The sequence below is a fragment of the Nicotiana sylvestris genome, chromosome 8 (genome assembly GCF_000393655.2).
Source record: "Nicotiana sylvestris chromosome 8, ASM39365v2, whole genome shotgun sequence".
In the NCBI taxonomy this organism is placed as follows: domain Eukaryota; kingdom Viridiplantae; phylum Streptophyta; class Magnoliopsida; order Solanales; family Solanaceae; genus Nicotiana; species Nicotiana sylvestris.
This window is the reverse complement of record NC_091064.1, coordinates 159,937,671-159,950,898: the sequence shown is the minus strand read 5'-3', so window position 1 is coordinate 159,950,898 and position 13,228 is coordinate 159,937,671. Positions and strand designations below refer to the sequence as shown.

Here is a 13,228-nt window from a genome sequence, read left to right as displayed (position 1 = left end):
TAGGTGTTAGTTTGAACAAGGTCGAACATAACCTAAATTTAGAAAGATGTGCCGATAAGTGCGAAGTTTGTCGAAACCATAAACTTTAAGAATTGTTGCTTTGGTCATACACTTGGAGAGAAAACAATAAACTTCAAACATTGTTGCTTTGGTCATACATTTAGAGAAATTTACAAATTTTCGGGCGTTCGCTGGCGTTCAAGTCCCAGTCCCAGTCTATCTAGTCCCTTTATTAGTTGACCTGGAGAGTGCTTAAGAGGTCGAGCAATCAACTAGACGTCCCGTTCCCATCTTTGAGTACTTCAACTTGAAGTTTTCCCTTCGTCGCCTCGTTAAAAACCTCCTTGAGAAAATCCAATTGGGAAAAAACTCAAGTGAGGAAAAAAAGAGTACGACTTGGGGGATGCTTTCTCTTAAAAGTTGAAGTACTTAAGGTGGGTAATATTCTAGTTGTTTGGTAGTATCTTTCCTTCCATTGTTTCTAGTTTGATTGACCCTTTGTTCGCTCTTGCCGTGATTTTGTATGGACCATCCTAATTTATTCCCAGCCTGCCTTCCCGTGGATCTTTACCTACTTGTGTTTTAGCTTTAAGCATGTAGTCCCCGACATTGAGCGGCCTGAATCTTGCTTTCTTGTTATAACAGCGTTCTGCGTGCTATTTTTGGAAGATGATTCTTACATTGTCTATGTCTCTTCGTTCTTCGACTTCGTCGAGATCGTGCCTTCTGCTTTCTTATTGCTTGTACTGCTCTCATGGAAGTACCTTAGGCTGGGAACTCCGACCTCGACTGGTATTACTACGTCGATCCCATAGACCAAAGAGTAGGGTGCCTCTCCTATGCTCGTTTTCGGCGTTGTTCGATAGGCTCACAGTACTTCTGGTAATATTTCTGCCACAATCCCTTGGCGTCTTCAAGTTTTATCTTCACGGTGTTCAGTATCGACTTGTTGGAGGACTCTGCTTGTCCATTGCCCGCGGGATGGTATGGCATCGAGAGTATTCTTTTGATACGCCAATTCTCAAAAAACCGAGTGGAGGTATTCTCCTACTTGGTGAATCATCAGAGCATATTTTTGGCTTCCCTCGTATTTTTTCAAGAAGTCTGCGGCCTCCTTTTTCATAGTGGGCCAGTAATATCCTGCCCGTATGAGGCATTTGACCCCAGCCCGATTGCCGGAGTGAGCTCCATAATGGCCCTCGCGGACCTCTTCCGCGTCTGGTTTGGGCCCAAGCATTTTGCTAGAGGGCCGCCATAAGTTATCTTATACAGGTTGTTGTGGATGATATTGTACCTGGCCGCTTGTATTTTCAGTTTCTTGGCTTCATTTTTATTATCTAGGATTGTGTCGTCATGCAAATATGTAATAATTTGCATGAGGTGAGGAGGTAGATTACGTTTTTGTCTCCGGTTGCGATGCTTTTGTTGGTTGCGGCTAGTTTAGCAAGGCCGTCCGTATCAACGTTCTGTGCTTGGGGAATTCGGTCGAGCTGACATTCATCGAACTCGGGCAGCAGCTTGTAGATTTCAGTCTGATAGTTTGTAATCTTTGTTCTTTGATTTTGTAAGTCCAGATGACTTGGTTGACTACGAGTTGGGAATCACAACATAGTTTTAACTGTTTTTCCCCGTACTTGAGGCTAGTCTCAAACCTGCAATTATGGCCTCATACTCAGCCTCGTTGTTAGTCATATCTGGGCACCTTATGGATTGGCGGATTACTTCGTATGCTGGGACTTAGAGTACGAGTCCCATTCCGGACCTTGAAATGTTGAATGCGCCATCGGTTTATAGAACCTAGAGGCCTTGTGCTTGGGGGGAAGTTTGAGCGGCTTCTCTTTCGACTTCGGGCATTACTTTTGCGTTGAAGTCGGCGACGAAGTCAGCGAGCACTTACAACTTATTGTTGTTCGCGGTTGGTACGTGATATCGTGCTCGCTTAGCTCGATGAGCCGTTTGGCCAGCCTTCCCAATAGCTCGGGTTTATACAAAATGCTTCTCAGGGGAAAAGTCATGACAACCGAGATGGGATGGCATTGGAAATACGATCTAAGCTTACATGAAGCTACGACTAAGGCCAGCGCCAGTTTCTCGAGGTGAGGATACCTCTTCTCAGTGTCAAGTGATGTTTTGATGGGGGATTGCTAATATAATAGATGGGGGATTGCGTTTTTTTTCTCGAATCAAGACTGCACTTATAGCTACTTCGGATAAAGTAAGGTAAATGAGGAGACGTTCCCCGGCTCTGGTTTTGAAAGCAATGGTGGCGATGACAAGTGTCATGACCCGAATTTTTCCACCCTCGGGAGTCGTGATGGCACCTACCCATAGAAGCTAGGCAAGCCGTGAAATTTAGAAAATTCTTTACTTCTTTGTTTTAATCCCTTTAACAACTTGCTTTAACATGTGACAAACATTTAACTAATAGCGGAATATGAGATTAAGCGGAAGACTTAAACAAAATAAACCAAAATAATTCAGAAATCAACATATGCCTCTACCCAGAAACTGGTGTCACAACTTTTACGGACTATCTATAATTACTACATACAAACGTTTGAAAGAAGGAAAACTGTCTATCTCGGATACAATGATAATAGAACAAAATAACCGATAGAAGAGACGTCGGGCCTGTTGATAAATTTTTCCCAGCTTTGATTATATATTGACCTGCTAACATGATAAATATGGCAATCTATGAGCCACTGTTGTTATTTTTGTTTTATATTTTTTGGGAGCAGGAAGGCAAATAAGATTGATGGATCTGATCCTCTACTATCCTCTACTCACTGCTGTGACAGCTGAAAGAACCTGAAGTCACTCTATGAGATTTGGTATCTTCTTCTCCTATGTATATAAGAAAGTCTCCATTTAAGATATCATAATATACTGTCTTTCATGAAGTGGAAGTTGAAATCAGTCCCGCAAGTATGGTTTTACATTTGAATGAAAACTTGAACATGAGGTCCAACTCTTCTGTTTCTGGTATTCATCTGATGTTGTGGGAATCTACTCTAAGGAAAAAAAGAAGAAAAAAAATCAATTTTAGCAGAACACTTGAGAATTAACTTTTGTTCACATAGAAGACGCTGGTGACATCTTACTTTCTCGATATTTTGGCCAATTAGATATCCATGTAGCTGTAATGCATTTTAATTGCATTTTGAGATCGTTTTATTTTTTTTTCCATGTCGTCTGGCAGATTTTTCTGTGGACTGTGCCTTCAGTTCACCATGGACTGGTTGGCATGTGTATTTGCTCGAACAAGGTATTTCCATGTTTGGATTTGTGGCATCTTATGATTCACATTTTCATGCTTCTAGATTGCATAATTGAAGTAAAATTCATACTTGATACAATCATATGGAAGTTCAATATGTGCAAAAGAAGTGAGGGAAGTACTTGAGGTGATAAAATGTCATGTGGAGATAGAGCAGCAGCAGATGCAGAGTTGAAGGCTTCTTTGCCACAAGATGTCATATAGAAGTAAATTATGCCTTGCCTTTGTGCTTCATAAAGGAATGTGTCCATAATCTTAAGAGTAACCATGGCAGTGTGTAGAGGAACTTCTTATTTGAAATTATGTCATCCTTGACAAGATTTCAGTTTTTATCTACTTATTCTATTTCTTTCCCCTGGGTTTCTCTTTTCCTTCGAGTATACAACAGTATACTTTTCAGTTTCCAGCTACAATCGATTTTGTGGTTATATGAGGAAGATAATACTTGTGTGATACAGTTTATATGCATTAATTGTATAACATTTTTTGGTTTAGGTGTATATTGTTATACACTAGATCTTATCCTTGCAAGGGTGATTGGACTTCTGATCCAACCGATCGAAAAAAGCATGGCAGTTGAGCCACGGACTTTCAGGGCTGAAGGTTTGATAATTCATAAATGAAGTGCATTTCATGCAGATTTTCAGTATCAAATTTGTGGATTTCATTTTGATAAGTCCATTTTTATTAAAGATTTATTATTCTATCATACGATCTTTTGAATAGTCTCACAATACAAACACACGTAATAGTTACTGGGAAAATTCTTTTTTTTTTTTTTTTGAGTTATATTTATTTTAGATGAATTTTTATCTGGAGTCCTTTGTATAAACAAAAATGTGTCTCTTAATGAACCATACACCTATAGCTTGTGATGATTTTTTTTTGTCATTTTGGCATTGCCACTATGCATATACCCTTTTTTGAGGGTTTACATTGCTATTTATATGAAAGGTTGGTTCTGTCTTTATTTATATTGCTAGTCATTTATTTTCTTTAACAATTTCTCATTCTGTAAAATCTTAAATACACAGGTCACAAAGCTACTACATTGAGTTATGGGAACACTAATGAGCCCAACGGTTACTCTACTCCCAAAGCCATACAAAAAAATGTGCACTTCATTGAGCCACAAGATTGGACCATGAGTTTTGTTTTGGCAATGGGTTAGTGCAAGCTGTTTCTAGGCCATCATATTAGGCCTTCTTTTCTGGCTTTGAACTTATGGAGCTTAGAGTTTTGGACCTCCCCCACTCTAGAAGAGTTAACTATTTTGAGACATATTGACCAAAATAACTTAATGAAACTGAAAAAATTGTGTCATTAAAAATTGGGGTAAAATGCTAGGTCGTAATTATAAAGCAAAGACCCAACTCTTTACTGCTTGCACAAAATGCTTACGTCTTTTTCGTTCTCTGCATTAAATAGTTCCTGATAACTCTTAGAGCATGATTGGCAAATTAAATTGTCAATAAGTCAAAAATGAGAAAGTGTCCATACGTAAAATCAGAATTATTGATACATACAGGCTTTTTTCATAGAAAAAGGGTATTTCAATAGAAGCAGAAGTGATGCTCTGCTACCGAAAGTTCATTAAGCCTTTGTACAATAATGGATTTTAACTTCATTGTCCGCCTATTATCCCCAAGGAAAAGTAGCATGTTACCATCTTAAATCATTTAGCTCCATGCTCGCCTATCATCCCAAGGAAGAGTGGCCTGTTACCATCTTAGATTCTTCGCTCATGTTCACCTTACTAGTATATATATATATATATATATATATATATATATATATATATATATATATATATGTATGGAAAATCTTCAGAGAATGTCTTTAGCCCATACAGTTCGTCCGACAAAAACATATACGTAGTAAATTGCAAGGGTCGCGTCATAGGGATCGTATAAGAGTTTTTTTTTTATTTTTATTTTTAGGTATAAGAGTTGACCAGTTGAAAGATAAAATCAAGTGGAGGACATGATTCTGTCCTGATGTTAAAAATAAATTAAGAGAGGAACTCTTGTCCCGTTTGAGCAATACATAAAGAGAAAAAGAAAAAGGAAGAGATATCACGATTGGTTATAGATGTAGGCCTCATGCAAATTTGGGTCACGCTTAATACTTTCCCAAGATTTGAGAATCTAATTATAGACCTTATATGAGTTTCTAATTTGACGTTCTAAATTTGAATAAACAAGTTTGATTTCTCATTAATTTGGTACATTTGACACCTAAAATAAAACCATATCACCTAACCCGGGTGATATGTTATTCAAAAAACAAAATTGTTACCTTAGCTTAATGTTGGAACGAACAATTAAAAATATGGGAATAATCGAAGGAGTTAGATACACAATTGCATAGATAGTGTTATTACATATAAACTTACAAAAAGGAAACATAGAAAATAGTACATGCATAGCAAGAAATACTAGCAAAACCACATCAATACTGCACAATAGGAAGAGGGCATTTGATACAAAACCTAGAAAGATTCATCACTAGGAAGAGGAACATGAGTTCTAACAATGAAAAAGTTTTCACAGATAAAGCCAGCAAGCCCACCACCAATCAAAGGCCCAACCCAGTAAACCCAGTGGTCAGTCCAGATTCCACTCACAAAAGCCGGCCCAAATGATCTTGCTGGGTTCATTGAAGCTCCTGAAAAAGGCCCTCCAGCCATGATGTTGGCCCCAACCACAAGCCCAGTTAGAAGTGGGCCCATCCCTTCAAGAACTCCCTTCTTGGGGTCCACAATGGTTGTATAGACAGTGAACAATAGAGAAAATGTCAAAATCACCTCCATAATTATCCCTTGACTATAGCTCACTCCATTTGCTAGTGTGTGAACTGGTGTTTCCTGCAAAAATACATCATTAAAGATCAAAATACAAAAAGATGAGATAAGGACCTTATGCCACCGGTAACCGGTGTGACTATGTAGTATCTAGTACTAGAACTAGTAAAAAAGATGCTCAAGCCCTGACACATTCGAGTAAGTATATCAATTTATTTCTTTAATTTATGTAAAAAAGGTGACAGTAAAACGAGGAATCTCTTTGCTCTTGCATTTCTATAGGATATGATATATAGGCAATTTCATTATTTCAACTAAAACCGGGCACCAATCGGCAGGCACTCTGTTTACAGGTTGATGGAAGAATAAACAAGAGTTAATTAGTAAAAATCAATGATTTATTGACACATTCAAGATTTCAAGAGAGTTAAAGTCTGATTTCTTAAAACCTAATCCATGTATAATATGTAATGAAACACGTTCTCTCAGAAGCATATATAGATGGACACCAAATGAATATGTTGAATGGAATTGTTTAGATGGACAAAAAGTTTGCTACTAGTTGTAGTAGTAGTAGCTAATTACTAACCAACCCAGCAGTGACGTAATTGAGCAAAGCACAAGCAGCAACAGAAGCCAATAATTGGTCAATCCAGTAAAGGATTGATCTGAAGACAGTGATATGACCACCCATACAAAGGCCAAGCGTGACAGCGGGGTTGAGGTGCCCACCAGAGATTCGGAAGCCAGCAGAGATTGTCACAGCCACCACCAATGCATGTGCCATTGCCACAAAAAATAAGCTCACTAGTGGATCTCCATTTAGCTTATCTGTTTTCAATATTCAACACTTTATCAAACCCATTGCTTCACTTTCAAATTTCAATACATCATTAGCTATTTAATTTGTATTTAAATCATTCATTTCATAGTTCATACCTTGGTTAGCGGATTTATGACTGGATTTTACATGATCAGCCAAAAAAGGATTTTACACAAATGATCGGTATCCCTTCAATATAGGTTATCAAAAGAATCTACTAAACCAATTAAAGTACTAAATTCATGTCAACCGCAAATAACACATGCTCCCTCCGTTTCAATTTATGTGAACTTATTTCCTTTTTGGTCCGTGCCAAAAAGAATGATCCTTTTCCTTATTTGGAAACAATTTACCTTTATGCAATAATTTATAGCCACACAAAATATATGTGCCTCATTTTACACCACAAGTTCAAAAGTCTTCTCTCTTTTCTTAAACTCCGTGCTCAGTCAAATGGGTTCACATAAATTGAAACGGAAGGAGTAGTATATAAAAGGCAAAATACATAAGTTACCCCTCAACCTATGGATCAAATCTCTGTTACACACTTTCTGACCCCGAAAATCATTCTACACACTCAACCTTTTCAAAGTGTGTCTAATACACACCTTTTTTGATACGTGTCTCGCGCGTGCTTTAACAAAAATAATGAGCGCGTGTATTTCTTTTATTTTCCATTTTTATCAAATAAAAAAAGTTTCCAAACTAATAATCTCTGTCTCCTGTCTTAACCAAACTACTAGGACCCGCCTCCTTCCTCTCCGGCCTTCCCCAAACACCCATTCTGTTTCGTCTCTTTCTCTGAAATTTCAAAAATTCGCAAAACTCATGGTAAATAATTTAAAGGAAGTGCTATAAATTTTGTTTAAAATTGTCTTTCAAACTTCTGTCGCTTCTTTTTCTGTCATTAAAACCCACAAACTATTTAATCTGTACATAAATAAAAAAAGAATTTTTTTAATATTTCATGAGAATGACTAAAATTATAAAATCCCAACTCAGTTTCCTTCCTATAAGGGTAGGTTTGAGATCTATTCATAATAAAGTTGTTTAATCCATGGAAACGAAAAATTGACTTTGATTTACTTTGTTTGGGTGTAGTATGAGATCCGAAAATAGAAGAGGAAAATGAAAAACATAGGAGTTGTAATTTCAGTTTTCATCTCTTCTATTCTCGGTCTTGGGTTTGCTATGGAGGAATCAATGCAAAATTGAATATGGGTGAAGCTAATAAGCAGTGGTTATGGCTTTTTTCTTGTGGTGCCATCGACGGCGCACGGCAGTAGAAGATGGAGAAGTTAAAAGGATTTTCAAATTGGGGGTATAAGAGTAATTTTAAATATTTTTCTTTTTAAAAAATAATAATGACACATGTCATGACTTTATTGGTGCGTGACATTACACATCTTTTGGTAAACTGATCAAGAAAAAAGAGGTGTGTATTAGACATATTCTGAAAAGGTTAAGTGTGTAAGATAATTTTTATAGTCAGAAAGTGTGTAACAGGGATTTGGTCAATAGTTTAAGGGGCAAGTTATGTATTTTGTCTATATAAAAAAAAGTTTAAAATGTATACATAAATAAGATTACACTCGTTCTTAATTCTAGATCATAGATTATTCTCACTGCTCAATACTACTATACTTTTTTATTTCTTTAAAGAAGCTGGCATCTTAAAAGTACATGGAAACCCAAATGACCAAAAAATAAAACATAAACCAAAATAATCAATCAAATGTTATCTAACCATTTATGCCAATTCTAAAAAGGCAATAGTATAAACTCAAAAAAAAAAAACAGAGAAATGCACAACCCAAAAAAATGGACAATAATATCAATTTGATCTCCAATTCAAGTAACCAAGTTCAATCTCCCTCAAACTCTCTTTATCACTTGTGATAATGGAAGGGGAAAAAAAAGACATATAATTGATGCAACTTACTGGCAGCCATGGCAGATCCAACACCAGCAAAAACAAAGAGAAAAGTGACAATAAACTCAACAATAAGTGCTTGGATGCAGTCTGGCTGAATAGCCTCACGGCTATTTCCAACAGCAATCTTCGCCATTGGCCCTTTTCTGATCAAACACTGATAAATTTGCAGACAAATGAAAGGCTAATTAAAAACTAAGAAGAAAAGAAATGAGGAATGGCTATGGTTTGCTTTGGTTCTGAAATGGAGGACCGGACCACGTACAGGTATTTATATACAATTGTGACATCCAATGCCATGCTCGTAAGGTAGACTTATGGTTTGGCAAGTAGTGGTGAAAACGATATTCTAATAACGAAATGACAAATTAATTAGGCTCTTAATTTAAAAAGAAAAAAGAATAAAAGACAAAAAACAAAAATAATTGTAGAGTTGACCTGTTTTGTAATTTGTAAAGTGCAACAAAGAAATAAATTGGAGCAAATTTTTGCATGATTTCTTTTTGATTGCTGAACGATCATAAAGATTTGAAAAAAACTTATACTGTAGCATCCATGAACATAAAAAGGGTAAACATTTAATTTGATCTTAGTATTAAATGAAAAAGGAAAACTATAAGTTGAAGCTACTTTCATTACTAATTCTCATAAAAAGTACACTAAATAAGCAAAAACTACACGCCATTCTCAAATTTACTTGTTTTTTGTTTTGATTCCTGTCAAGCTTATAGAATGGAAATATCAGATTTCTGGGGAAAAAATTAACATACTTTAGACTTTATAAACATAAAAAAAAATTGTACATATTATGTTGTATACGGTAATCGAAGAGTCCAATTTTCTACTGCTACGACGCCTTGTAAGCACGTCTCGAAGGCTCGAGACTACGGCCGAGTTTCATCCCTCGAGGGCCATCGACGCTCGACCTCGGGGCAGTACAGACCGATGGTTACGGAGAGAAAGCGGGGAGTTCCCAAGGCACATAAATAGGGCTGACAAAGTCTAGTGGACTAGTCCAAAAAACAAATCAAGGCATTAACTAGTTGTACCATCGTCATATCTTTGTAATTAATGCATTTGTACTATGTTAGGATTCACCCTCGTATATAAAGAGGATCCTTGTTATTTTGTAGATATTTGTTGTTCAATACTAAATACACAAGAACATTCTTTTTGCTCCCTAACATATTCTCTCGCTCCCATTACTCTCATTTATTGCTTACATTTGTTGTGTTCTATCCGTTGTTCTTCATTTATTGCTTATCATTGATCATGCGGAGCTATCATTTTAATCCTCATATCTGCTAGTCCCTCCTCGATTGCCATAAGCCGGCCTCCAGACTCGACCTCGAGGCCTCATATACGGCTGCTCGACGCCCCGACCTCCAGCCTCTCGGTTCGATTATCACATCGTCTCTAAGCTTTAATCTTGCTTTCTAGTCTCTTACTTTAGCATCTCTTGCCTTACAACTAGCATAAAAATAAATCACGTATTTTTAGAATCATAAAATCAAATTTAATTGTTATTACCATTTTCACGGTAAACATATGTTTAAATTTTGTAACTTCTCTCACTAAACTAACTTTTATTTCTCAATAAAAGATGTAAATTAAAGACGTGCGTCACATTGCTTGATTAGAAAGTATGAGGTCCATTAATTGGGGCACATTCATTTTCTCCTCCACTAAAGACTTTTTCAATTTATCACATTAACAAGAGACAAGCTAGTCAACAATTATGGGAATCTCTATCATAATACAAAAGATAATTGAAATCGTAATCCAACGATGAACCTTTCAAGAAAAGTGCATTATATTCTTGTGGTCAATGATAGTAAAATGGCCATATATAACAGCGATAAGCGCCAAAAATTAATCCAACAAATATGTGCAAACCGGTAATTTGTTATACACTAAAGTTATTAAAATATTTTTTGTAACAAAAAATCACTCAACATTTTCTAAATATTACAGAAAGTTACTAAACTCTTTTTTGTGACAAAAAAATCATCCAGCTTTGCCTAAAGTATCACAGAAAGCCAAAAATAATTTTTTGTAACCGAAATGTGATTCAATTTTGCCTAGGTATCATAGAAAATGTGAAACTTAGGAAAAATTAAATTACTTTTTGGTTACAAAAGATAGATTAATAATTTTTCATGATACTTATATAAAATTAAATACGTAATTTTTTTGGTTACAAAAATAGTTTAATTACTTGCCCATTATCAATGACAAGTTTCCAACCAATAATCAGACTACATAGTTGGATTTGAATTCTTTATGAAGCTCGAGTTCAATCATAGATGCCCGTTGCTCCTTTTATCCCCTTAGCAAAAGCTGATCACCAAAATTGGCATACACCAATAAGTATGTTTGGTTAGTGTGTCATTTGGTGTCGTCTTCTTCATTTCTTTTTTTTCTCTATCACTTTTCTTGTTTTTATTCAATTTTGTCATTTAAATAGGCCTGCCTAAGTTATCAATTGAAAGCATATGCTTCCATTGACTTTGCAAGGCCAATAGCAACCTCTCCTTTTTAATAAAGTTGATTCCATGAATCTGCAAGTGAGACACATTTACTAGAATCCAATAGCTGTATAGTTTAGTGCAAACTAAACATCATCCCTAGTTTTTATTTTTATTTTTGAGACAATAATAAAAAACTAAACAAATTAGGAGGCCAAGTTTGGGTAAATGTTTTCACGAGGGACGGGTCTACCTTAGCCCAAGCGATGTCACTTGACACCGTTTCGTCGAAAATCTTTACGAATTATTTGTATATAATTCAAATGAAGAAATAAGAAAAAGATAAAAACAAATAAAGTGACACCACTTGTCACGAAGAGCTTTATAGCTTGGGTCAGAGGTTGAAGAATTCTATGTGAGGCTGTGAGTTCGAACTTCCATAGGCTCATTTTATGTTTTAAAATAACTTTTATGCCCCATCTAAAAAGTATCCTAAGTCCTAACTAAAGAGACCAGCACAATACAATTTTTAAATCGGAGGGACGCTGCTGCTTTCTTCGTTAGTTGTAATTATTTTTTATTGGTTGTTTTGTAAAATATGATATTATATTTATTTATTTATTTATTCACGTCTAATGGTGACACCGCTTTGCAAAAATTTCTGCATACGCCATTGTCGTCATAATAGCATCTTCTTTTGTTTGACAAATTCCTGATCTGTATTCTTCTTACTGCGTCCACTGATCTGTAAACAATAATATATCCTAAACATTGGACTATTGTATCATCATATCCAGTTAAAGATTTGAGGAAAATTATTCCATAGCATATTCCGTTTTAATTTCTTTCATATTCTCCTATTCATCTACAGTTGGACTCCGAAATAGGTAATGATTTCCACTTCTTACTTTTCTGGTAGTATCTTTCTCTTTGCCTTTTCTTGAGTGAATAAAGACCATAAATGAAGAAAAGATTGGTGTGCCATAACTTACAGCTATAAACACTGATTGCTTATTTATACAAACATGAGAACTCTAGGAAATATACATGGTATAGAACCTTTTGTAAGTGACAAACATAGAACTATTCCAAAGGATAAAAGACAGAGGGGCGCTTGTTAACAAAGATGGTGCGAGAATTTGAAGTTTATTGTGATGACCCAAGAGGTCATCACTTGTTTTAAAATGAAATTATACGTTCCGAGGTCTTAAAAAACTTTTCTAGCATCACCTCGATTTGCGTGCGCAGTCCGGGCGCGTAGCCGGAAAGCCTATATGCAAAAATCTGTGAAAAATGATAACTTTTGACTATAAAATGAATTAAGTTGACTTCGGTCAACGCTTTGGGTAAACGGACCCGGACCTGAGATTTGACGGTCCCAGAGGGTCCGCAGGAAAATATGGGACTTGGGCGTATGCCCGGAATCGAATTCCGAGGTCCCAAGCCCGAGAAATGAATTTTTAAAGAAAATTATTTTCTGAAATGGTTTAAAGGTTTTGGAAATGAATTTTGATTATAACATGTTGGTATCGGACCCGTATTTTAGTTCTGGCGCCCGGTACAGGTCTTATATATGATTTAAGATAATTCTGTGAAAATTGGTAAGAAACGGAATCTGTTTGACGTGATTCAGACCTTAAATGCAAAATTTGATATTTAAGAAGTTTTGAGAAATTACATTGATCTTGAGGTTTAATTCGACGTTCATGATGTTATTTTGGTGATTTTATTACGCGAATAAGTCCGTATGATATTTTTGAGGTTGTGTGTATATTTGGTTTGGAGCCCCGAGGGCTCGGGTGAGTTTTGGATAGGCTAGGAGGTGGATTTTTAGACTTAGAAAGTTGCAGATTTTAGCTGGTGTGCCCAGATGCGAAGCCTGGCTCGCAAATGCGAAGGCTGGATCGCAAATGCGAAACCA

The 13,228-nt window shown here is 36.1% G+C and overlaps 1 protein-coding gene across 1 annotated transcript; it reads right to left on the bottom strand.

The window, feature by feature from the left end:
• Nucleotides 1-5,612: 5,612 nt before the first annotated feature.
• LOC104249666 (aquaporin TIP4-1) lies at nt 5,613-9,127 on the bottom strand. The gene is made up of 3 exons (XM_009806139.2): nt 8,849-9,127; nt 6,673-6,914; nt 5,613-6,146 (listed from the first exon to the last, which is right to left on the bottom strand). The coding sequence occupies exons 1-3, from the start codon at nt 8,973-8,975 to the stop codon at nt 5,772-5,774; spliced, it is 744 nt and encodes a 247-aa protein (XP_009804441.1). The 5' UTR covers nt 8,976-9,127; the 3' UTR covers nt 5,613-5,771.
• Nucleotides 9,128-13,228: the final 4,101 nt, after the last annotated feature.

Excerpts from the sequence above, each read along its gene's own strand:
- LOC104249666 (XM_009806139.2), bottom strand. The coding sequence starts at position 8,975 with ATGGCGAAGATTGCTGTTGGAAATAGCCGTGAGGCTATTCAGCCAGAC. Across the intron at positions 6,915-8,848 it reads TGGATCTGCCATGGCTGCCA|ATAAGCTAAATGGAGATCCA; the intron begins GTAAGTTGCATC and ends TATTGAAAACAG. Across the intron at positions 6,147-6,672 it reads ATTACGTCACTGCTGGGTTG|GAAACACCAGTTCACACACT; the intron begins GTTAGTAATTAG and ends GTATTTTTGCAG.